We start from the raw sequence: 25,948 nt of genomic DNA, 5'->3' as shown, positions 1-25,948 counted from the left end.
TGTCAGGTGGTCATTCTATAATTGTTGCTGTGTGGTGTAAGTTGAATTTTAAACTTTAAATTGTGGGCAAAGCTAAATTGGTTCTGATAAACCAGGTGTACTGAAATTTTACCTCTTGAATGTCCTCTTTTACTGGAATGTTATGTTTCTTGCAGTCAGAATAGGTCTGAAATTCTTTCAAATTTGAGATTTCTTCCTAAATCTTGAAAAATAAACATGGATAACTATTGTAATTTAGATTTTTTTCCTCAATCGTTCTGTGTGTGAACAATTTCTGTTCCTATCTTGCATCTGCTTCCCTGCAAAGAGTAAGTACTGTGGGAATAAAAGAGAGAAAACAAAAAAACTGAGAATGTCCTTTCAGCAATTTCTGTCACTTTGCCCAGTGTTAGAACAGTGCGTAAAGGCAACATGATTTGGCTGAAGGCTCATTGCAGTTAATTTTATGCAAGTATAAGATGCTGAAGTTCAAATCCAAGATGTCAGGTTTTTTAAGAAAACAACAGAATAATTTATTCTCACTAATTAAGCCTTTTAATCAATTTTACATTTTTAGAAGTGTAGCATAACTTTTACTAAGCAATAATAATCTATTAAAAATTGAGAATCGGACAATTTTATTTTTGAAATCTAAAAAATTTAACTGCCATCGGGATTTTGACCCCATATTTCTGTATGTATATAATCATATGAAATTTTCTTTATTAACAAATCAGTTGTAGGCAAACACCTTTCAATTAAAAATTTTGGTTACTTCTGCAGTTCACAAATACAGACACTGAAGATGCACATACATAGGTAATTCAGTATGTTCCAGATAAATTCCTCTGTAAATTACAGGTATATGGCAGCTTGTTCTTACTTTTGCAATAATATAGATATATGAAGGCCCCAGACTTGTGCAGTGGAAAGATGTTCAACTCAAGTTTCCATAGCTAGCAAAAGTTAATCTGGCATTCCCCGTGCTGTTATTGCCAAAGTCTTACTACATGGCAGCACCTAGTGGAACAATTGTGTGCTAACACACTTCATGTGTCACCATCTATTTGAAATGTTTTTGAACGTGTTTTAAGATAAATCCTATTTTTTCAAAACACTTTTTTCCCAAGTAGTTGCAGATATTTAGTAAAAGATACTTTTGTAACACTTACTCAGTGTATACTGTGGAATGAATGCCTCATTGAGTATATGGAGCAAGAGGTTGAGAGATCATTGTTTAATTGTATTACCTTATTTAGACCTTGTATAGGAATAATATTTGTTGAAGTTGGGTGGCAGTACTATGATGTTGAGTTTTTAGTGCCTTAGCATGAAGAAAGATGGTTGCTTTGGAAGATTTGGAATTTATGTAAGTTTGAAGGAAACTCAGAACTTGCAAAAATATGTATTAAATAAGTATCTCTTCTTAAAACTACTTCTAGGTCCACTCTTTGTATAAAAGGTCCTTGAGCATTGTCCTTCACAGAATGAGGCTTTGCTCTGGTTTTTGTCAGCCTGATTACTAGTGATCTGACTGAGCAGATAAACTTGCTTTTATACAAGTTAGTACTGTCTGGGTTGAAGATGAAAAAGCAGTCAGTGCTGGAAGCATGAATGTTTCACAGCTTCTGAGCTCCAGATTTAAAGTAAAACCCTCATAAATATTCAACTTGCTCATGTTTTGTTTGGTGGTGGGGTTTTGGGGGGTTTTTTTTGATTTTTTGGGTTTGTTTTTGGGTTTTTTTGGTGGTTTTTTTTTGTTTGTTTTTTTGGTTTGGTTTGATTTTTTTTTTTTTAATATATAATAGGGGTAGCAAATTAAAATCAAAGTGTTTGGAAGATTTTTTTTTTTGGTCTTCAGACCAGAATTCATTACCTGTCACACCATCCTTCAGTGTTCTTGGTGGTTCATAATGCCTCTCAGAATTTGAGTGTGTTCTCAACATTGTGACTTGCTAGATTAACTATTAGCCTTCAAGAACACAACTTCTACATGTTTGGGGTGCCCTAAAACTCTTGAATTCTTCTCTTGGGATTCCTCACATAGTGAAAGGTGCTGTGCAAGTTGAGGTATTCAGACCAGAATTTGAGTTCAAAATGTACTTTGTATGTTCCCTGTTTTCTGGAAGTTTGCAAAGCTTACTCAACTGTGATGTGATGAAGCATTTCTTCTGAAAACAGCAAATGCTACTTGGAAGCCATGAGGCTCCAGCCATCCTTTGGGGATTCATTTTTCAAGGATGTGTTTATTTAAGAATGTGTAGCTTGCTGAGATGCTTACAAGTTTGTTTACAGGATAAAAGCCTGGTTATGAAATTTTTTTTTTTTTGTTTTTGTTTTTTGTTTTGTTTTGTTTTGTTCTTGAGTTTGGCATTAAGGCATTTGCAATTGCATGCTGCCAGGTAAGAGAGCTTAAATCCAAAACTCAGGAACTAATACTGAAAAATCCTGAAAAAATAGGTGTCTTGAAGGTGTGCCATGCCCAGACTAACTTGTTGCACTGATTTCTTAAGGTCTTTGAAGAGCTGTTACTTGATGCAGATTGGAGTGTGAATGCTGGAAGCTGGATGTGGCTATCCTGTAGTTCCTTCTTTCAACAGTTTTTTCACTGCTACTGCCCAGTGGGTTTTGGCAGAAGAACTGACCCAAATGGGGATTATATCAGGTAACTCACAATCCAGAAATTGCAGTGGATGTTGCCTAAACTATTCAGCAGCTTTATACTTAACATGACCTTTCTACCTTTTTGTTGTTTTTTTGAAGACGTTATTTGCCAGTACTTAGAGGTTTCCCTGCAAAATACATCTATGATCCTTGGAATGCCCCAGAGAGCATCCAGAAGGCTGCAAAATGTATTATAGGAGTTAATTATCCCAAACCAATGGTAAACCATGCAGAGGCAAGTCGTCTGAATATTGAGAGGATGAAACAGATCTACCAGCAGCTTTCACGATACAGAGGACTGGGTATGATTATAGTTTATTTGCTTTATTTATTTATTTAAAACTTCTCTTACCTTCTAGCAATTAATAATTTAGTCTCATAGCAGTGAGAGTCAGGTCTAAGCTCAGGGTGGTGACCAGAGTTCGTATCCAAGTAAATACTATATGTAATTGAGAAAGGAAAGAGTTTGAGGGAAGTGCCTCTCCAAATATTTCCTGGATTTTTTTTTCTCTGGGTCTTTGGAAGTGTTTTTGTTAAGCCGGGCCTTTTGTGCATGCTGATAAACTCTCATACAGTTTAGTTTTACTACCAGTGATTAGAAATTTAATATGGTTCATAACTTCAGTGATACTGTATTTGCATATGCAAATGTGTTGCAGAAGTAGTCACCAACCCAGCCCCTGGTGGATTCTTCCCCTTTGCTCTGAGATGTGCAGGTGCACTGTGCTGCTAAGGAAGGTGTGAGCAGTCAGAATGTTCAGATACTGGGTATTGAATCAGGATATGTTGCACTTAAACCCAGCATATTGGATATGTGTAACTAAGGAATACTGGAAAAGTGCAGAATATGATGTAGAAAAAATTAAGGAAATATGAACTAAAATTGTTTGGTAAGAAATAGAAGCAGGCAAGACAGAGAGGTGTTCTCCTGTCATAAAAGGAAACCAGTTAAGGTGAGGGTGGAGAATTGGCTATCACATGGAAAACAGAATGCTGCACTTGATTTTTTTTTTTTTTTTTTTTTCCCTCTAGCTATCTTTCTTGATATATTTTGTCTTGTTTTTTAGGTCTTCTTGCAACTGTGCCTTCTAATCCAAATGGAAATGGAAATGGTGGCCTAATGAGCTATTCACCAGGAGAAAGCATTTCTGGTTGTGGTAGTACAGGAGGTCAGTCAAATTCTTTCAATACATAGAGTTATTGGGACTGAACTACATGAACTTCTTTTGTAATGCCCTTGCCTTTTTGTATTATAAGAAAGAACTGCTTTCATAAGACAATTCTGAATGCAAGTCACAAATGTTTTCAAATTTATTCACTGCTTGATAGTATTTGAATATAGACATCTTTAAATTATTTTTTAATCTCAAATATGCAAATATTTTTCACCTGTGTTTTTCCCCCTCCAAAAATTACTTATTAACTACTATCAAACAATTTGATTTCAAAAGCAGTTGAATATGATTTTGTCCTAGAAGTATATAAGCATCCTGATATTTATAATAAGGAGTGACTTGTGAACTTTTAAGTGAGAATTACTAACTTGTAAAGCTTTCTAATTCTGGCACTAGATTGCTTACTGGAATTTATTTCTACTAAGAAAAAATAAGAACAGTGTTAAGATTGTATTAACCCATGGTGTATCTTACATACTATGTACACCTTAGACTCTTCAATGTAAAAGGATACAGCAGAACTGGAAATCTGGCTTTATATTCTTTGTAGGCTTTAGTCAAGGTTAGAAGCAGATTGTGGAGGAAGATGAACCTTATTGTTCTTAACCAGTACAGTTCTCTTAAAGATTTAAAATACAAACTCCTTAAAGCAGGGTTCTTGAGCTTTTATTTTTTGTAAGTTTAGGACATGTATAAGACAAGAAAGATTTATTTTTAAAAAAAACTAACATATGCACTCTTTTCTCTTTAAAATGCATTCATGTACTTACACTTTTCACAACAGAAATGTATTCCTTTTGTAGGAGGTTCAGTGAATATGGAAAGACAAAAGCCCTTAGAGCTTCGGACCTGTAATGAGGGGGTTTGAAAAAAAAAAAAGTTTAAAACCCACAATAAAAAGCCTATGTCTTGAAGAGTGGGGTAAACCCCCTACATTTTAAATCCCAAAACTGGAGTTTTACCTTCTGTTATGTTTAAGTCTTCTCCCTGCCTCTCCAGGAGCTCAGCTGGGAACTGGTGATGGTCATTCTGTTGTTCAGTCATGTGCCCTGGGAGACTCTCATACAGGAACAAGTGGAATTCAGCAGCAAGGTATTATAGCAGTGCCTGTCTGTAGAGGATCTCCAAATCCTTGCAACTATGGAAAACCAGACAAAACATCAAAATAGCATGGATAGATATTGGGTGACAGCTGCTGTCTGCAACATGAACTGACCTTGTTTCTGTTCTTGAAACATAGAAATTATTTCTTAGAGTGCACTTGTTTGTCTTGTCATTTTTATCTCTCAAGTGCTCATCTAGAGCAGTATTTGTATGTTTTGAGTGGGAGGGATCACAAATATGACTAAAAAAAAATAAATAAACATTATCCTAGGCTACTTTAAAAGAAACTGAAAACCAGAAGTTCACCTTGTGTGTTGGATATCAAAATTTGTATGTTATCTTTCCCCTGATTTCGCTACCACTTTTTCCATATATAATTAATTTCCACAGTTTTCTGTGGATAGTCTCTTATTGTGGAAGCAAATATTTGTTACTTTAACTATACAGAACCTTAAGCTGTGGTTTGTGATAGATCCAAGTTACAATGAAATTTAACCAAACTGTTTGTTTCTTTGCAGTCTTAACAGAGGTGGTGTGTTTACTGATCAGGAAAGGCTGTAATCTGTGTTTTGTTTAAGCACCCAGAACGTAACTGGAACACCGCAACTGTTCAGAACAAGAAACCTTGCAACTGCTTCTGCTGATTGCACTATTCACGCAGAACTCTCAGTTTCAAGGTTGCCAGTAGATAGTTTACATGAATCAGAAGAAAGTTCTCATCTTTCTTTTAACTTACTTGCTTGTTTTGTTTTTCCACAACTAAGTTATGCTGGGGATTCATTTGCGTTGCTATAACAGAATAAAAAAAAAGGACTTGGCAGAAGTGAAATTTAAATTTAAAATTTAATTTAAAATTTCTAACAGCTTATAATTAAAGTGTTAGGGTATACAAGCATTCTGCTTGTTGCAAATATAATGCATAAATATGTAGGCACTAAATGTTCACTCTGCAGATATAAGTGCATATATGTTTAACTGCTGTGGACTACCATGAAGCTTATTTTTCTTTTGCGTAAGAACTCTTCTGCATTCAGGATAGTTTCTGGCAGGATTTTTCTTGATGATGGAAAATAAGTCAATTGGCTCCTTTTTGTTGTTGTACAGAACATAATTTTACACTTGCTTGCAGCTCTAAGTTTTATGTAGTATAATAAATATCTACTGTATCTGAACAGGTTACTGTCAAGCAAGTAGTATCTTACACTATGCTCATGGAGACAATCAGCAATCACACTTATTGCAAGCAGGTAATTTAAACAATATTGAAAAAAAAAAAAAACAAACCCCAAACACTTTTCTTGGATATATAAGGTGCAATAGAGTCTTAATGTAAACACTGATTTTAAATTATCAGGAAGAACGGCCCTTGGTACTGGCATTAGTGCAGGGAAACGCCCAAATCCAGAAGAAGAAACTCAGAGCGTTGGACCAAAAGTCCAGCGACAGAGCACAAATTAAACTGGTAAGATCTGAGGCACCTTCCAAGTTATCAACGTTCTGTACAAATTTTGTGTCTGTGATAACATTCATGTCACTGCAATGTAAAGGATCCTAAACTATTGCTGTAGATATTTATTTTCTGGGGATGGGACAAACAGACAGTATGAAATTTCTGGCTCTAAGAGTTTGTGAAGTATAAGATAGGAAGTAGTGGCAAAAATCAAGCCAGACTGAAGATTATCAGATACAGATCCAAGTGTTAATGAAAGGAAGATGGATAAACTGTGATTTTAATACATTAGCAGAGCTGCTTAAGTAGCTTGAGTTACTCTCTGTTCCCACATCTCACCTTAAGCTGTGCCAGTAGCATTGTTTGTATGAATGTGTGGTGACCTGAATCAGCAGACTAAGACAACTCAGGGCCTGGATTAGTTTAGATACGTAAGTGGATTAAGCAGAACATGTTTTAGAGAGATGCTGCCAAAAACCTGCAAAATGCTGATGTGGTTCCTGAGTGTGAAGATGTAGGAACAAATACATCTTTGTCATTGGTCTGTAATCGAAGCAGGTTACTCAAGAGTGCCCAAATCTGTCAGGTTGTGGTAAAAAAGACTTGAATTTGGAGAAGGCATTGTAGATGGATACGCACAAACGGGTGTGAAAATGTGGAGAGAGAAGCAGAAAACTGGAGAATGAGTTTTGTATGTGTAAAATCATCAAAATAGAAAAGTTAAGTCAATTGTGATATTTAGATAAAGTTTGAAACAGGATAGAGGAAAGAAAAGGCTGAAATTGTTATACCTGTTCCCCTAGTGAGTTTGATTTGAGAGGAACAAGGAAGATGACATGAAAAGAATCAAGACTAAATTAAATTAAAGAGTAATTACTAAGGAGGAAAGCTAAATAATGGAGGACTGTCTAAAATAAGAGGGGACACGATTTCAAGACTGGGAGCGTGGCTGCAAAGGTTAAAAGTAATCAAGATGTTTAAAAAAAATCAAGTGGAGCATTGGTCATCATGAAATTTGAAGAATAAGTAAGAATAGCACAACCAGCGAGATAATAGCACATGGAGAGACATTGTTGGAACTGGAAAACTGGAAAACCATACAACAAGTGTAGGAGATGCATTCATCATCTCTAGAGATAAAAAGGGAAATTCAGTCTACTTCATTTGGTTTTGACAGCAAGATCTAATTTTGCTTGTTATACAGTGGCAGCACTTTGTCAAAGTTACTGCAGTGTATTTGGAACACTGTGTCGTACTGATTTGATTCAGTGCGGAACCAGAGCATTGTTTCCGTAATGCTGTCAATTGAGGAAGTGAGCTGAGACCTTAGTGAGTGATCCATCTGCTATTTTCTCACATACTGGAAGCCTATAAACTGCTTCTGTGTTCTCAAACTGATTTCTGTTACTTGGATGGGCCTGAGTGGAACATAATTCCAACAGAGTCTGTGTTTCAGTAGCTGTCTAATCCTTAGTATGTGTAGATTCATTCAGCATCCATGTTTTGTATTGCAGAATTCCTTAGGTGCTCATGTCTGTAGAAGAAGTACCTGCAGAGCAAACGTCTGGTTCCTGTCTAAGTTCTTTTCCAATTGAGAGACAGGTTGGAGGGGTTTTTAGTTTGGCAGAGAAGATGATTTGGTTAGGGGTGTTCAAAGGATGCTGCAAAAGCATTATAGTAATTACAAATATCAGCCAAGATCATACTCAAAAACACAGCTGGCAAAAGGTTGTGCACTCCTGAATAGCACTCAAATAGAGAGTACAGAGGCTTTTGTTGGGTTTCTCTTATTTTGTTTCCTTCTCCTTTTAGCCTCTAAGGTAAGAAATAAGAATTCTGAGTATTTGGGCCAATACAGATTGGGGCAGGGATTCCTGCATTGAGAAGGGGGGAATCGATTTTGGTCCCTTGAATTGTCTTCAAAGACTCACATCAAACTGCTTAAGAATTTTTTTTTTCTTTTTTTCTTGCAGCTTGATTGGAAGAGAAGTTTGCCACTCAAAGAACACATGGGACAAAATTCCTGCTACTCTGTATTGGAGCTAAAGTGTTGTGAGAGTTCATGTTCTAAAAGTACATACTTTTTCATAAATTATTTTCAATTGTTCTCAGTTGTTGTAAACAAGTCCAATTTTTGGAATGCATTATTTCTAACTGGCATTTCTATGGTTTTTAACTTTTTAATGACTCTTTCACAAAGGGCAAATTGAGTTTTGTATATAAAGTATTTGGTGAAGAATTTGCTAACTTATTGTAAATATAAATATTCATGATTAGTGATAGACCCATCAATATATTTTTGATAATCTTTCATGTATATGGTAGAAGGAAAAGCTATAGTGCTGTTCTGAAAAACGGATGAAAATAGAAAGTTTGGAAGTTTTTAAATCATTATTATTTTTAGATTACATACTTGAACTCTGTATGATCAATTTCATATTTTCATAATGTAAGTGCTTAGGACTGTGTTTAATCAAATACAGTAGAGTTGTAACCGTAATTAATCACACCTGTATATAAAACACATGCCAATTTTAGTCGAGTTGTAAAATTTTCATGTATATGTCCAGTCCTTGTATTTCTCAGTTGCCTTGTTCAGTAATGACATACCTTGTTAATAAAAGAAGATTGTATATATAGATACATATGTTTGTCTTTTGTGTAGTCTATCGCTCCTGCTTATAGTTCCAAACATAACTGTTTCAGGAAAGAAGAGAAATACTCTTTTTAGACTTAATCTGGAAGTCACAAACAAGGAATTATATTACCTTTTACTTCCAAATTTCATGATACTGAAGCAAAACAATATTCAAATTATCCAGGCCTTTTTCTTGAAACTAGCATTTCTGAAATGCCAGTTTCTGAAAATGTATTCTGACCATTAAATATTTTTCACCAATGTATTTAATAAGTGTTTCTTAACAATCTAGGTGTTTGGTTTGGTGTTTTTTCCCTGCTGTAATTGAAATTTGCTTGATAGCAGTGAAGTCTTTCCTGCAATGCATTTAATTTGCTGCTTTTTGAGTATGTTGATTTCAGACTTGCTTGAATGCTCAGTCAATACTGTCTCAGATTTTTAGAGAAGTTGTATCTAAGTGTTTTCTCAAACCATTAAGATCTCTGAAGAAGAAGTATGAATTTGCATATGACTAGGTTAGTTTCCTACTTGAATGGGTGCCCAAATTAAAATCCTAGAATATCCTGAGTTGGAAGGGACCCAGAAGGATCATGGAATCCAACTTCTGGCCCTGCACAGCACCGTCCCCAAGAATCTCGGGCACCTGAGAGCATTGTCCAAATGCTTCTTGAACTCTGTCAGGTGTGCTGTGACTGCTTCCCTGCGGAGACTGTTCCAGTGCCCAACCACCCTCTGGTGAAGAACCTTTCCTTAATGTCCAACCTAAACCTCTCCTGACACAACTTCAGGCCAGTCCCCCAGGTTCTGTCACTGGTAACCACAGAGAGATCATTGTCTGCCCCTCCTCTTTACCCTCATCAGGAAGTTGCAGACTACATGAAGTTTCCTCTCAGTCTCCTCCAGGCTGAACAGACCAAGTGACCTCAGCCATAAGCCTCTTCGTATGGCTTCCCCTCCAGACCTCTCACCATCCTTGCTGCCCTCCTTTGGGCTCTCTCAGAGCTTTAGATCCTCCTTATATTGGTACCCAAAACTGCCCCCAGCACTCGAGGTGAGGCTGCCCTGGTGCAGAGCAGAGCAGGACAATCCCCTCCCTTGCCCGGCTGGTGATGCTGTGCCTGATGCCCCCCAGGACAGGGTTGGCCCTCCTGGCTGCCAGGGCACTGCTGGCTCATGTTCAACTTACCAAGGACCAGGACCCCCAGCTCCCTTTCCATGGCCCTGCTCTCCAGCATCACATTTCCCAGTCTGTACATCCAGGGCTGCCCCATCCCAGGTGCAGAATCCAGTACTTGTCTTTGTTAAACTTCATATGGTTGGTATGAATTAGTTCTAAAGTGAGAGGAGTTAATTATCTTGTTCTTAGTATTACATTGGTGACTTCTAGACAGGGGGCATTTCTGTGTGTTGGTTTAAAATTCAGATTAGGTTTTTGCAACAACATATGCAGCAGGGTTCTTGTGGCAGAATAAATTACCGTGGTACTAGATTTTAGATTGCAGTTGTTAATGTAAATATCTCTGCATACTGATTTGTATACAATAGCAAAATCAAAACACTACTAAGAAAATAGAGATATGTCTGCTGTCTTGAGGCAGAGAATGTTTGAAATTGATGAAAAAACTCAATGGTGAGAATAGAGAAGCAGATGCTAAGTATTTTCCAGTCCAAATAAAATGGAGGGGTTCCCTAGGGACATACATAATAAGGAAAATCAATAATTCTTTTTTTTTTGTTTAAGTAGTCTTAAAATAGAAAAAAAATAGGCCTAGACTGCCTGAAGACATGTTTTACTCTGTCAAGATAATGCTGAATTTTTCTGCTAACCTTATATTAAAAAAACCATATCATCTAAATTAAATATTGCACCTAGATTTTTGGAATGATTAGGCTATGAAACTCCCACAGAGAAACTTCATGAAGGTAAGAACATCTGCTTAAATACTACCTTCCCCCAACTAGTCTGGAAGTTCAATAGGTGAAAGAAGAAATTTCCCAAGGAGTTTATTTTTATGGTAAGTTAATTCCCCCCTTCTTAAGTGCTAAAAGGAGTATTCCTCTTCTTGGTGTAGGCAAATCCTTGGATTTGCAAAGGAAAATCTGTGGAGATGCTGTTTCACTTGGGTGCTGGCTTGGAGTTCTGGTTTCAGGACTGTGGTGGAAGAAACAGTCTGTGATTTGTTTAGTGTGAGAGACGGGAGAAGTTGCCTTCAGAGTAGCAATAGCCTCATAAAAGCCCTTTGCCTCATATTCTTCCCCTCCGACCTAAGTGCTGTGACCACAAAAATAAAAAAAGGTGAAGGCTTTGCACGTCAAAAAATTACGAAAACCATCCTAACTTAGGGTTTTTCTCCCCACACCCCCACTACTGCCTTGTGATTTTTCAGGGAGTTGAACATGTGCTATAAATCCAGGATGGAATAAAGGCCGGGATATTGTTGCTTATTAGATCTCTTCTCCAAAAATGGAGCTTAAAACATTCCTCCAGAAAGTTCTGTTCCCAAGGGATTTAGCTGGCGCTTCCCTGAGCTGGTAGGAAATGGGGAGAGGAGAGTTTTTTGAAAACCAAAAAATGTACTCTGGAAGCATACAGGAACAACTTTAGGGGATATTTGGGATGAAAAAAAAAAAAAAGTTTTTAAGAGTCTTCAAGCATTCAGAACCTGAGCGTTTGCCAAGGAACTCTGTGACCGGTCAGGTACTGGTGCTACCTGCTTACAGAGGTTTTTGAAAAGAGGTGAACAAAAGGAATTAAACCACAAACCCCTTGAGGTTCGCAGTGTGTGTTTGTGCCGGCGCTGGCTGGGGCAGAGTTAATTTCTCCTTTTTCGGAGTCCCTGGATTTTTCGGAGCTGGGCTGGATTCGTGCTGCAAGCACGGGCTCGTGGCTGAGCGGCGCTGGGCCTGCAGGGGGCGCTGCGGGCGCGGCCGGGAGGGAGAGCCCGGCGTTCGGCCTGGAGCGGAACCAGCTCCGCGTCATCCCAAGGATTCTGGGGACAAACTACTCCGGAGAAGGGAAAGTACGTGGAAATTATGGATTGGCTGCATAATAGCTACTTTGTGCGTCCCGGTCAGAAACTAAACCTCTTCTGTTACTCTGAAAGTTGCTTTTTCAGGAACGCTTGCCTGCACAGACATACATTCTCTTTTTCAAACGCACTTTGCCTGGAGATTGTTTCCAAAAGCCAATTTTTAAGTATTGTCGATATGTTACCTATTTGAAATGTTTACTGGGCTGTTGCCAGGCAGCCTTTTTGGAGCAGAGAATGGAGCCAGGACACCTGAGATCCAGGTTCGTGTCTCTGCTCCATCACAGAGCTGCTAAACAGACTCAGGTAAAGCTTTCCCCATTCCCAAAGCCTGCATGCACAGGCTCTTGCTGGCAGCTGTGTTGTTCTGCATTAGATTAGGTTAGATTAGATTAGATTAAGCAGGCTATAAAGAGAGGCTCCTTTCTCTTCTTTGTGCTCCCTATTTCCAATAGAGAACGTGTTTCTCCAATAGAGAAAGAATTCTTGCCCTTAAAGGACTAAGCAAATGAAATTCTCACACTTCACTTGCTACCTCAGTTTTCAATTTGAATGCTTATTGCAACTTTTTTCCCCAGAAATTTAAAGTTTCAAAAGTGGTGAAAATTTCTGGGTAGAGAGGAAATTTGCATTGATCCAAAAAGCACAAGGAAATTTAAAGCAGACATAGAGAAATAATTTTAATGTTGATTTCAAGGGATCTAAGCTCCTGCTTTTGAATAGTGTGCACTGCAAATGCAAAATTAATTCAATATTAAACTAAAGAATGCAAATAGAGTTGATTTCAATTTTTTTTTTTTACAAAATTGCCTGCAGAACAGAAAAACAGAAGAGGCATAAAAGAAATGGAAAAGAGACCCAAAAGGAGATTCTTTCTTTGGGATGCTGTTGGTTTGCTTGCTTGCAAGAGATCTTAGTGCAAATTTCAAAATCCAAAACTCTTAAATATAAACTGCAAAATGCCAAAGTGCAGCCAATGTGCAGGATTACATCCAAGAATCTGTGGTTAGTGGAAGCTTGTGCACCTAATACAAGGTAAATTATACTTTTCTCTGTTTTTCTTACCCCTGCTAATTACACAAAACACAATAATATAATCTTATTAGCTATGATTATTCTGACTGGGAATAACCAATAAGCGCATTAGTTAAAAATAAGAACAATTGATAAGCAGCAATTGCAGAGAGGGAGAATTTTCTTCAGGTCTGTTTGGCTTTCTAGAGCTGCACACCATGTGGTCATCACAAGGTCTTTAATTATCTGGACCATACTTTTTTCCCAAGTGCCTTTTACTCTGACCAAGCTAGGAACTTTTTTAATCAAAGTCATCTTTACCTGATAGTGGTGGAAACACATCCCTGTTCTGAGGAATTGCTTGCACCAAAAAACAACTATGATATTGCATTCAGTCTTCAGAGTGCTACATACCCAAGAACAGGGGATTTCAAGAGAGCTTGGTAAATGGATGGAAGGAAGATGGTGGAATTAGGGAAGGATTTTTGCAGAAGCCTTAGGGAGGGAAGAAGGAAAATTAAAGGGATGGTGCAAAGAAAGTTGCCAGCTGAAGAAAAGAAGGAAAAAACAGGTAAGAAATGAAGGTCCATTGATAGATAAGGGTTTATGGATACATTTAGCGTCCATTACGTCTTGGCTAACTGGATAATTGTTCTGTTATAACATAAACCTTTCCTTTAAAAGTGTAAAGAAAGGGAGGAAATAATCCTTGCAGGTATTTTAGGTGCTACACAATGTTATAATTTTCTGAAATACTTGCATGGCATAGGGTTTGTTTCCAAGTGCTTGTGGGTTTTGATGGATTTGGTTGCAGTTCTACTGCCAGCCCCTCCAGGAAAGAAGAGTTCTGGGGTAGCACACTGGGCTTTTCTCCCTCCTGCAGGGCAGCTACCCTGGGTGCTTCAGCATCCCTCTTGTGCGCTCGGCAGAGCATGCCTGGGACTTAAGGGACTGTCTTGCCTCATGCGAAATGTTTGCATATGTGTATTTTTTTGTAATTAGCGCAGTCAGGTCTTGATTTTATTTGTGACCTCAAATGCTACTAATTACAGCACTTACTGATGAGGGGACCCCTCCTCTGCTGTGGCTCCTGTTGCTAGACTTCTGCCTGAGAAGCTGGAGCTCATCAGAGGCTTTTCTCCATGTGTGTTGAGGGTGAAAAAGCTGGAATTTTAGATGCTTGTAGAGGCTGTGGTTTTGGCAGAGTTCAATATAAATACATTATGCAGCTCTGCTCCTAGGTAGCAAGGGGAGCACTGAGATGGCTGTGCCACTTGCAGGGCAAAAACACCTTGTAGTCACTCAGAGTAATTTGGCTTCTAAGAATGGTTCTTAATTCTCCCTATGGTTCTCCTCCCTGCCCCTCTGTGGCCCAGGTCACCACAGGGAGAATCAAGAACCATTCCTTAGTTTCTTGTAGCTGCCTGGTCTTGAGCAAATAGCAGCTTGCTGAGAGACACTTTCCATTAACAGGCTTCTTAGCGGGCTCCAGACAAGACTTAGAAGCCTGTAAATGGTCCCTTTGGAAAGGTTTAATGCCAAAAGTGTAACACAAACATGTAAAAAGCCCAAATCAACTCACAACTGGTAATGGCAAAATCACCTTAGTGCAAGTTTGAAGGTACTATCTGAAATATTTATTATGATTTTACGCTCCATACCATAAAATATCACCCAAAGTAATGAAGCCTGTAGATAGAAGAAAAATTATTGACGTATAATCTTTATGAATGTGTAGCATTTGTACTGCAAGGCATTTTATCATGTACTTAGGGCCTAATCAAACCTGTGTTTGTGGATCCAGATAAAGAATAATGCGGTTTTGAAGCCCCTGAAATCACCACTGCTTGATGAGCTGTCATTTAATTCACAGTTTACAAACATCAAAAAAATCCTGGGCTGGTTTTCAGGCTACATGTGTGCATCCCTTGGAGTTGGTGGGCTGGGAGAAAGTGCACTGGTGAAAGAATTCACTCTCCTCTTTACTGCTGTTGTTAGCATATGTGGAAAATCCTGACAGAAATGAAGCTGTGGGAGATGGGAATACGCCAAGACTTTCAAATGTGAAAATGACCGGACCTCAGGATCTAAATCAGATTTAGATGGTTTCTAAATAATTGATGACAGCCAAATGTAGTCAGTCTCGGTTTTGAGCTATTTCTCATCTGACACTGATAGGCATGTAGCCTCTTTCACACAGGTGCCATTGGTGTGTGGCTCCCGCCCAAATTCAGTCAGTACTCTTTACATCGGCCTCTGCTGACACACTGAGCACTAACAATGTCCCCACAAGCAAGATAGTAATAAAATACACAGGAGTGTGAGTTTTATGTGAAGTCTGTGTCCCAGGTTTGTGTCTTCCTCCCCATGATGTGAGCAGAGCCTGGAGTCTCTCCTCTGGTTGCCCTAGCAAATGCTGCAAGTTTAGGCACAGTTCTCTGCAGGCAGAGCCAAGCCTCAATCTGTAGCCATTGTGCATTGTTTGGTGGGTGCTGTTACGAGTTAGTGTGATTTATGTTTTATTATCGCCCCTGCGAGAGCTGGCATCATTGTACGGAGCATATTTACAATGGAAAGAGATTCCTGTGGCTTCATTGAGGTGGTGGTGGATTCTATTTCCCATGTAACTATTTTTATCAGATGATCTGGGGTGAGTTTCTGTCTCTACAGCTATCATGATATGATGCATTTTAATGTGGTAAATATGATCCATAAGTTTCTTTCAGCATCCAGTGCCTGAAAAAGGAAACCTAGGCCCACTCCCACCCAAAGAAATCTTTCTAGTATGCAAGAGCACTAATTTTTCAAGCCAATCTCTTCTCCTGGGACAAATATAAATGAATGGGTCCTATTTTCTCCAATGCTAACTGCAGTCTGATGGTTGTGGCGTCTCCGCTGGGTGCTGGAGGCAGGCGGGGGTGGGATGTCTTCCCGCTGGAATCCCTGCCATGCTGTGTCTTATGATGAGAACTCACTGGCTGAGTTTCCCTCCAATCTCCCTCTCTAATTTTAATCTGTAGTTCTTGTGCCCATCTATACACAGCAGACTAGACTTTGCTGCTTCTAATTAAGAAGATAATTTCAAAATATCTCTTGAACCCTTGACCTTCAGAATTCTGTCAGATGACATCCCTCTGATCTGAGGAGAGCTCCCTCATGGGCTGCCACTCTTCATGTGAAAATAGGGAGGGTGTAATTTGCAAATATTTATAAAGTTCTGTTCTGGGTAATTGAAGCTACTGTTAATTGCTCATGATTTCAATCCAGACAGCTGGTTTGTTTTTCTGCACCACTCCCACAGGAGAAGTTGGCTTTCTCCCTGCCTCAAACCCCCAAAGCCCTGATGGTTTGCATAGAATATTGTCTCTCTACAAGGTGTTCTCAGTTACACTTGATTGGGTAGTAAAGGCGACCACGGCTTGTTCCAGGCATTGAGACAGAGAAGAGACAATATGTAAAGCTTTTTGGCTTTGAAACTTTGGGAATGACTGCACTGGGAGCTGAGTGAGCGCGAAGAGGAGAGGAAGCCGAGCTGTTTGCTGGGGCTCTGAGCAATGTGGTAGACCTTGTTAGGAGGGTATGTGTTGTAAAGCCTCTTAAATAGTAATCTGAGGTTAGTAAGAATCCACCTTTGACTCAGACTAACTCTCTGAAGGTCAGAATGGATAGTCTTCACTGCTGCAGAGCACATTTTACCAGAAAATTATGCATGAGTAGATAGATCCCACTGGACAGCTAGCAAGCAGGAATGGCATAGAAAGGGAATAACAGGAAAGTTGTTAATACTTTTCCTGAGAGACATTGGGGGCAACAATAAATCAGTAAGGTAATCAAAGACCAGGTAATTACAAGAATGTTGCAAACAACTTAAACACAGCAAAGAACAAAAAGACAGAAGGAAAGAAATCTTCTCTATACACACATATCTATGAGTGTGTGTGTATGGCCTTGTATATAAAAGGAATGGAGGATCAGTAAAAGCAACACTGCTTTTGAAAAGAAAGATTGATGAGCTGGATATTGCTGTGGAATGAATGTCTCATTACAGACAGCGAATGAAAAATGGTCTCTGAAAATGGGAAGAGAATTAGAAGGAACTGAACTAAAATCCAGGCAGCAAGAAAGTCAAAGCACCTTCATATAAGTGGAGAAACTACTCCAGCTGCATCTGTGGAGCCACAGCACCCAGAAGAGGCCTCCTCCAGCTCCATGACCCTCCTGGAGAGAGCAGCCTCTCCCACACAGCTGTGGCTTGGGCCAGGAGGAATGTCTGAATTGGGCTGCAACACAGGTGAATATGGGCTGTGACATTCAACTTGCAGGGTCTAGAAACCACAGAGCTGTTGCCTCTATTGCTTTGCAGGGGTTTCACTCCCAGACCTTTGCTGTGTCTTAGGATAGGCAGGATGCAGCTGGAGGCAGTGTGTGATGGAATCTTCAAAGGGTAGTCAGTCATGCCTGGGTGAGCAGGTAGCTTCTTTATGGCAGAGCATTGTTTTGCAAGAAGGGTGAACCAGGAGGGCTCAGTCTCCCTGCTTCACACCAGGGCTTTACCAACCCTGCCTGGCCAGTAAGCCTGGCAGCTCCCAGCCCTCAGCTGTGTCTGGGGAAATAGGTAATAATTATGGCATGAGGAGTAATTTCAAACTAAGCAAAACCTAAGTAGTCTACAGCAGGAGCCAGCAGTGTGTACCTTTCGGTCAGTTCGTGAATGAAGTGCATATGCCAGTTTGTGCATATGCCAGACCCAAAGTCCCTGCAGCAAGAGGAGATGCCCAGTGGCTTGAGCTTTTGGTTATACACTCATGGCTGCACAAACTTCAGTGCATTGTGGTGCCTTAGGCACCTTTAAGTTACTTTTTGTTTCCAAGAACTGTTCATTTCGAGATGCATTTACGAGAAACACTGTAAATTAAACCAAAAAAAATCTATCCCAGGAGGAGGGTTATGTCTAAAGGAAGCTGGGAAAAACCAGACAGATTAATGGTAATGCTGATAAGTTTTAATTGTAGCACGCAGAAAAAAAAAAAAAAAGAATGAAAATGCTTTAGATAGAAAAAGAGTTTATTTAGATAATTCTTACTAATGTAAGAATTGTAATTGTAAACACTATACCTGTTTATATTTGATATATTATATAGGATGAAATGTCCTCATTTACTTTTTAAAGAGTGGCTTCATGTACATGAATTGTACTGTCCACCCATGTTTTTAAAATAAAAAAAGACTTTTGTAGCTAGTGTTTGTATTAATTAGGGAAAGATGGTGAGAGTCAGGGAAAGAGGCAAATCTGCTATATATGAAAATCATTGTGTTGTCCATTCCTCATTTATTGCCATCTCCCTGTCTTTAATGGCCAAAGCTAATGACTGCACAGCTACAGAAAATACCAAGAAGACAGAGTACACGCAGTAAAACCCTCCAGCCAAACTGAAACTCCCCATTAGATCTCCATTAATTAAAATCTCTACAGATGGGTTCCCTTAATTGTAGGAAATGGAATACAATCCCTATAATTAACCCTCTTCTCAAAGGCTTTTTCCACCCCCTCAGCATCTGGAAGGAGCAGCAGTGGTTGTTTGGCACCTCGTTGCTGGAGGCTGACTCTCCAGAGCACCCCACTGCCCAGGGCCCCACACCAGAACCAGTCTCATCTCTTCTCCCAGACTCCTCCACCACACTGCAGAGAGGTTTCTGCCTATGCATGGGTCATAACACCAGTATGCACTAGCACAGTGCCTATTTCTTCTTGCCTTGGAGGGAAATGTTAGTTCTTCTCTAAAGTCTTTTCTGCCCTGAAGGGCTGGAGGGTAAGGAACTCTTTCATGCTGCAGCACAGGCAGAAATGTCAAGATGTGAAGAAAGTGTTATTGAGGGATAGCCAAAGAAAGCTTGCTGTTCCCCTTGGAGCAGCACGTGATCCTGGGGCAGACCTTGCCTTATGACAGGTTTGTGGAGCATGTCTGTGTGGTACCAGCAGTACACAAGGAAAGTCAGCCAATCCTGTGAGAATTTCTTCCTCTGTTTCCTGTGCTTATTGTTTCTTCTAGCACAGCTCTGTGTTGCATTTTCTCTCTGCTCTGTAATTAAAAGACTTCGTCCAAATCTTCAGATCTCTGCCCTGGTTACTACCTCTTTCTCCTCTTCCATCCCACTATCACCCTCCTTTGCACACTCCACGTCCTATAATCACCTCAGTCTTCTTACCCAGAGAATTGTTTTCCCTCCACTAGCTGATCCACTGTACAGCACTGAATCCTATCAGCCTTTCTTCTTCCATCTCCTTGAGTCAGTGTGCCAAAGCAGAGCACAAAATGCCTTCTCATGGCAGCTGTAAAACTGTGGGTCTTGTTTTTCTCTTTTCCTTTCTGCTGCAGTGTGAGGCTCTGTGGCGCAGTGAGAAAAACTTCCCAAGAAGTGTAAGGTGGTGCCAGGCAAAATGAAAATTGTGTGCTCTGGCTTTAGGCTGCTCAGCATCCCTGGTCTTTGGGGACACCTTTTTTGTACTGCTGGTGGTAACACAAACCAAGGCATTGGGCATGGAGAGGCCCTGGTCCTTAAGGGAACAGTAAGTACTACCAGGAGCAGCAGCTGCAGAAGCACTTGCTCACGTGCCTTAGCTAAGGGTTGAATCGTCATGGCTGGTGTTAAATGTACTTGTGCTCTGCCATAGGGTGAACCACGTGTAGAAGAAGTGGTGGCACCTGGCATGTGGTGGTTTTCAGCACCAAGGAAATGTATTTCTGGCCATGTACCAACTGACCTGAGGAAATATGCCACATTTGGGGACAGCCAGGGGATACCATCTAGAGAGAGGTAATATGGTAGGAGGCTTCCAGGGGACCTGGTGGCCTAGAAGTAAAGCAAATACTTGGGGTCACACCACAGCTTTCAGCCCTTCCTAATATCGCTGTGGAACTTAGAGGATTTACAGCTCTCCTGACTACAGGGCAGTTCTTTCGAGATATTTTCTGCCTGCTATGACTAGCATGGGTTCTGGTGTCTTGTCTTAGAGGAACTTCCACACAAATCCTTTTCTTGGGGCTCCCAGGTGTGTCAAAGCTGTTCTCGTGGGAGTGTTGGACCAGCTGCAAAGCTGACGTGCATGGTGGCTGCAAAGGCTTCCCCAGGAAGTTGCAGCTTCTGCACAAGAGAAGTGTGGAGTGCAGAGGGCTGCCTTCACCCCTGCCAAAATGACCAAGATGAAGGCCTCTGCTGGAAGTTCAGAGCACATCTAGCTCACAACTGTCACAGATGAGCAATCCAAGAGAAGACATGGTCACGTGTCACCTGAGGTAGGTGCTGTGAAATGACCTGGTGTCTTGCCCATGGACTTGACTAGGGAAATGTGTGTCATGTAACATGGGCTCTCCAGGCCAGCCCTGACCAGGAGCAGCACATTCCAAAGGGAAGAATATGTACACAGAAGAGGGGCAATATGAAAAAAGGCATCAGATTTCCCTTTCTGCTGCTCAGTATTTATTTTACTGCAGTGTGTGAGTACCCACACTGTACAAATCACCAAATCACTGGACACTTGTGCTGAAGGTATTTCCATGTTATGCAGCACAGCCCTGTATAAGGCAGATGTTTTACTGCTGCTCCCCATGCAAGAAGGCAGTCACTGAAATACTGATGGTTTAATGCTCATTTGCCTTTGCTTTGGTCTGCAGCAGCTTTTTCAGAGTTTTCAATCTATGGCACCTGGGATTTTTCCTGATATTTGAGCTGAGTTAGTTTAGGAAGCCAAGTCAGCTTTTAATCAGTGTTTTATAAAACAGGATTTTTTTCCTTGGAAATAAGTCAAGCATTGGTATCACTGAAGTTGCTTGTTCCCTGAGATGAGCTGTCAGCTGCTGTGAAACACTAGGGTCTGCTGACTACTCTGCAGGCAGTTTCAGGCATTAAAGAATTACACATTTTGCTCTTTGTAGACAAACCAGACATGTTTCAAACTGCAAAGGTTCACCTTCAGGATGGCAGCACTTTTCTGAATTGAAGCAGGATCCCTGTGCTTGTGCCCACATAAAGCACTAACCTGCATCTCAGGGGCCTTTTTCCAGTTTTCTACATTCACATATTCAAGAGCAATTCAGTTCAGTTTTCAAAAATTATGGACTCCTCAGACTACATCCTCAAAAATTACATAGCTACTGTAAAAGGCTTTCACTGCAAGTCAATTTTGAAAATGGGACATGCTTGACAAAATATTTGCACCTTGTAAAGCAATAGGACATCATGCAGTGCTGCCATACAGGGCCCCAAGATGTCCCTTTGTCACACTCATTGAAGATAGTGTACCCCCCCTTTTGCTCTTGTTCACGGTATTTTGTTTCTGCTATAATCTCATCTCCTCTGGCGTGGCTCTACCTGGTCCTCCTCTCTGAGAGAAAGAGCAGTCCAGTCTGAACCATTGTTTCTGAATGCAGTGTTCTTAACAGAATGAGTTCATTCACCTGGCAGAGGGGTTTGTAGAAAAGTGCAGAACAGCAGGTGGGGTGCAGCAGAACTATTTACTAGAGACAAATCTAAGCATGTGTTTAAGGCACTGCTGGGTTGCTGTAGTAAGCCCTCAGTCACCAACAGACATGCAACTAGATATTTTACCACCAGTCTTAATTGTACAAAATACAGGATAAATGATACAAAAATCCCATGTTTTTTGCTCACTAGCACCAAGCTGGCTGTAAGCTGAGTCCCACATTGTCTCCTGCAGTCTACAGCAGCCTAAGGGTGCCACAGCCTCCTTTACCCTGCATTGAGCCAGAAGTGGTGTAGAGGCACAGGTCACCTGTCTCCAGAGGGCAAGCCCTGCTGTGGACAGCCTGTTCTCTAAAAGCTTGAACTGCTCAAAGGGCAGACTTGCTTCTCAGTGCCCTAAACAGTGCTTCTGCACATGCTTAAAGTCGGGGATGTGGCGTGGGAGGACTTTTCTTCATTCACTGCTTGCAAGAAGACTGATTTGAATTTTTGAAGTGCTTCTCCTTCTATCAAGTGTATTTAATCTGCACGGATATACCCAGCAAGTGGTTTTTCTTTATAGGGTTTAGCTAGTTCTTTCAAGAGACTGCTTCATGAAAATTGCTATCTCAGTGAATGTAGCTTGTAAACCTTTCTGATGACCTAATTAATTTTGCTAAATTCTCTTTAGTAGAAGCATTTCCTACACAAAGGCAAGGTACCCACTGTCACCCAGTGAATTTTTAAAAGCCTCTGGGTTTGATTTTTTTTTCCATTTTTCTTTAACAGCCCTTGTTGTTGAGCCATCAGAGATCATGACTGGAATATAAACTTTTCCATCCACTGCCTGTGCAAGAGTGTAAAACTGAAAGTATTGATTCAATTGTACACTCAGCTTGTGAGAGGCTGTCTAGTAGCTGCTGCTTTTCTACTGCTTACTGAGTGAAAAGCAATCCTGCTTAGCTTTTCCTGCATATGGTATCCTGCTGGCTTTTCACACCACAGGCTTGTTCCCAAGCCTCCAGAGGCATAGGGGTTTCATCACTGATTTAGTTAATAATTTGTAACTCTTTATTTTGTAAGGTAGGTTACAGGCAGTAAGGTGATAGAGAGTCTGATCCTGTCTGTAATGAAGTCAGTATAAAATGCTAATGGACTTTGATGTTACTGGATTAACTCATTCGTTGTAACTGTATTTGCAGGGTGCTGAGGAGTGTGAAACACTCTCCTACCTGCCCTGGCATAGGCATAGACACAGATTCTAATTTGAAATCCTTATCCATGATCACGTGGGAAATCACTAGATTTAATAGACTTAGCAACTCCACAAAACCAAAGCACAGCCTGGCAGTTCTCATATCAGTCATTCAAGGAGCGACCTGTGGACGCCCAGGCATCTCCACCCAGAATAATTTCTTAGGTGTAAAATGACAGGTTGAAATCATCCAACATAAAAGAAAACATGGTGTGTCAAAGTACAATAATCTTGGGACATTTAACTTATCAGCTATTGGAATGGATTCCTCTCCTTCCCAATGATTTCTCTGGTGAATGGAAACTACTGCTTTTTTTCCTCAGCTTTGTCCCATGCAATGCTACAGTCAAGGGTAAAAAAAAGTGAAATGTATTCACTTCTCAATTGAGCAATGTCAACTTTAAATGTTTTTCATATACCAGACTCATTTTATATATTTAAAACTGCTTTCTGTTTTGCTTTCTACCATTGATGTGTTGCAGTAGGCATGAGCCTGACATGGAAATGCAAGGAAAAAGAGCCTCAAAGGGGCTATGCTTCTGGCTAGTTTGTTTTGTTGATTTCATTCTTCATCTTGACTTGCTCTCCCTCTGACACTATTCAATGTCTCTCATATGAGACTTGCTCCTTTTTGTAGTCCTGCTAGGGAGAATTGTGTGCGGTGGCATTCTTTAGGAGGGCATTTTTATAAATGTTCACAGATGCTAAATGAGCCATTCTCAAATACAGGCCATTGGGTCTGAGAGGGGAATTTAACCTTGGGAAGAAGCAATGGGACTAAAACCAATGGAGAACAGCAGTACTTGCCACTAGCTAAATGTAACTGGAAGATAAAATGGTTTTGTGGAAATAACTCAACTTTTTTCAAAACTTCTGGGGCCAAACCTGACCCATGAATGTTTTTAATTTTGTGAACTTCCAGTAGAAATATTGATGCACAGGAAGGCACAGACTGACAGTCAATGACTCATCAGTCTTATTTTATAGATTGCCTTTGCCTCTCAGCTCTTCTAATCAAATATTCATTGCTTGGAAATGCCCTCCCAGTGCATCCTTGCTGGTTAATTAGAATCCCCTCACCTTGACTCTGAAACTTCTCCCACAGATTGAATGGAGCAGACTTCTGCTTCTTACCCAGGCAAATCTTCCATGTGATGTTCAGCCCGAGGTGCTGCTGAGACCCTGCTGTTTCTGCTGTCAGTCACAGGGGAAGCCAGAGCAGTTTCTGACTGGAGAAAACCCTCTGTCTTTATCAGCGCTCTTGAGTCCCAACCTACAAACTCAGTGAAAGTTGTTGAAATTAAAAGAGGACTAGTCTCCCATTGGAGTGAACTGAAGCAATGGCAGTAAATTAAAAAACAAACAAGCAAACATACCTCACCAAACCACAAATAAAAAACAATTCACGTCTTCTCCAGCTCCACAGATAAGTGGGTCTAAGTTAAATGTAAGCAAAGTCCAAAGATTAGATCTACCACTTTTCTCTGATCAAGACAAGCACCTATCCGAACAAGTTTAGTTTACTGTGATCTGTCTTTCCTAAAATCACATTGCCTTTTGGCCTCCTTTTGTTTCTGCATCTTGATTATTATTATTTTCTCCAATATCTATTTGAAAAAGTTGTATATGATAGAGTTCAGACTAATGAACTGTACTTTTTAAGCTACTTCTCTTCCCAGCTCAAGAGCTGACCCCAAATCTTTATCTTTCTGTCATTTAAGTGCCTACATAATTTCCACTATTTGTATGTTAACATACATTGCAATACCTATGGAAGATATGCAAAACCTTGTGCTGTCAGTATACACAGGTCTTCTGGCTGTTCAACATCAAATGCTGTTTCCAAGAAGTTGAACCAGATGTAGTTTAAAACTGTTTCTATCACCATCTTTACATTTGCATATGACTACCTCTGCTTAGTACTGACATTTTATCAATAGTTAACAAACATAGGCAAAAGTTTGAATCTGTTTCATTTATTTGAGTCTTTCAGATCAATAGGAAGAGTGTCTTTGGGATATTTTTTTTCTTTCCGATGCAAAAATGTCATCAATTATTAATCAAAGCAGACTAGATTTCACTGAAGATCTGACTTCCTGCAGCACGATACATTATACTTAAATGTTAAAGGGGCATTCTTTCTTAAACTGCTGCATGCTAGAGTAGCTTTTAATTGCAATATGAAATGAATCCCCTGGTAAAGCCTAAATGAGTGTAAATGTGAAATGTGGGCTGCAATGTTTTCACATGCAAAGAGTTTTAGCGTAAGTACTGAAACTGCAGAACAGGCTATACAGATGGTCCTGTGGGAAAGAAAGCCTGAAAAATTGTCCTGCTCCTCCAGGGGTGGGGCACGGCAGGAACGTTCACTTCTGTACAGAGGGCAAATAGGCCCCAAATCCAGACTGGCTTTGGAAGAAGAAGTGGAGGCATGACAAAAGCTGAATTTCAAGGCTGGGTGTTTATTTCCTGCAGACATTTCTGGTGACCCTCAGCATGGCTAACAAAGAATCCTCAGCCTGCCAGGCTATGCCAGGACTGGGGTTATTGAGGGAAATGGGGATGTTTGCCAGATTGGGACTCAGACCTTGCATCAACATTGAGCAAGCAGCTTTAAGTATTTATTTTAAAGCTCTGTTGGCTCAGTTGAAGCCATGCCTGTCATGATAATTATGTTGAAATGGAAGCTGAAATGACTTAAAGACACATTTAGAAGGACTGTGAACCCTGTCAGAATTGATAACTGAGGCCTCACTTCCTTTATTATTTTCACATGCTCATTTTATTGAATATGTACGGAGAATGAATTGAAAACCAAGTGCTGTATTTGTGAGACATTTAAATTATGTATTAGTAGCTCGAGACACTGTGGTTAGCCATTAAATAAATAATCGTAAACAGACCAATTCAGAATGATCTATTTCTATATTTATGTTTGTGGCCTAAGAGAGGAAATAGATGCTTTTCAACGAGAGAAAAAAAATCCATCCATCATGGTGTCCTCCAACTAAGGTATCCAGTGCTAGTATAAATGGTATTTTAAAACATAGTATCAAATGGGTTTCTAACATCTCCCAAGAGTGGAAGGCAGCCAAGTTTCTTTGTATTACCTTTTTGTTTTCTATATGATGTTTATATTCATTTTGAGAGAACCGTAGGAACTGTTTGTTGTATGGGCTT

The 25,948-nt window shown here is 40.0% G+C and overlaps 1 protein-coding gene across 2 annotated transcripts in view; it reads left to right on the top strand.

Moving 5' to 3' along the window:
- CRY1 (cryptochrome circadian regulator 1) overlaps positions 1–9,017 on the top strand; it is a 39,878-nt gene extending 30,861 nt beyond the window's left edge. The window contains exons 8-14 of one of the 2 annotated variants that reach the window (XM_053979095.1): positions 2,493–2,644; positions 2,743–2,945; positions 3,711–3,812; positions 4,818–4,910; positions 6,098–6,169; positions 6,277–6,384; positions 8,346–9,017. In XM_053979095.1, the coding sequence (XP_053835070.1) occupies positions 2,493–2,644; positions 2,743–2,945; positions 3,711–3,812; positions 4,818–4,910; positions 6,098–6,169; positions 6,277–6,380 (726 nt within the window). In that variant the 3' untranslated portion in view covers positions 6,381–6,384; positions 8,346–9,017. The other variant, XM_053979096.1, reaches the window with a different exon arrangement.
- Positions 9,018–25,948: the final 16,931 nt, after the last annotated feature.

Source organism: Vidua macroura, chromosome 5, assembly GCF_024509145.1.
Source record: "Vidua macroura isolate BioBank_ID:100142 chromosome 5, ASM2450914v1, whole genome shotgun sequence".
NCBI classification, from domain to species: domain Eukaryota; kingdom Metazoa; phylum Chordata; class Aves; order Passeriformes; family Viduidae; genus Vidua; species Vidua macroura.
Note: the sequence above shows the minus strand (reverse complement) of the source record. Positions and strands in the feature narration are given on the sequence as shown.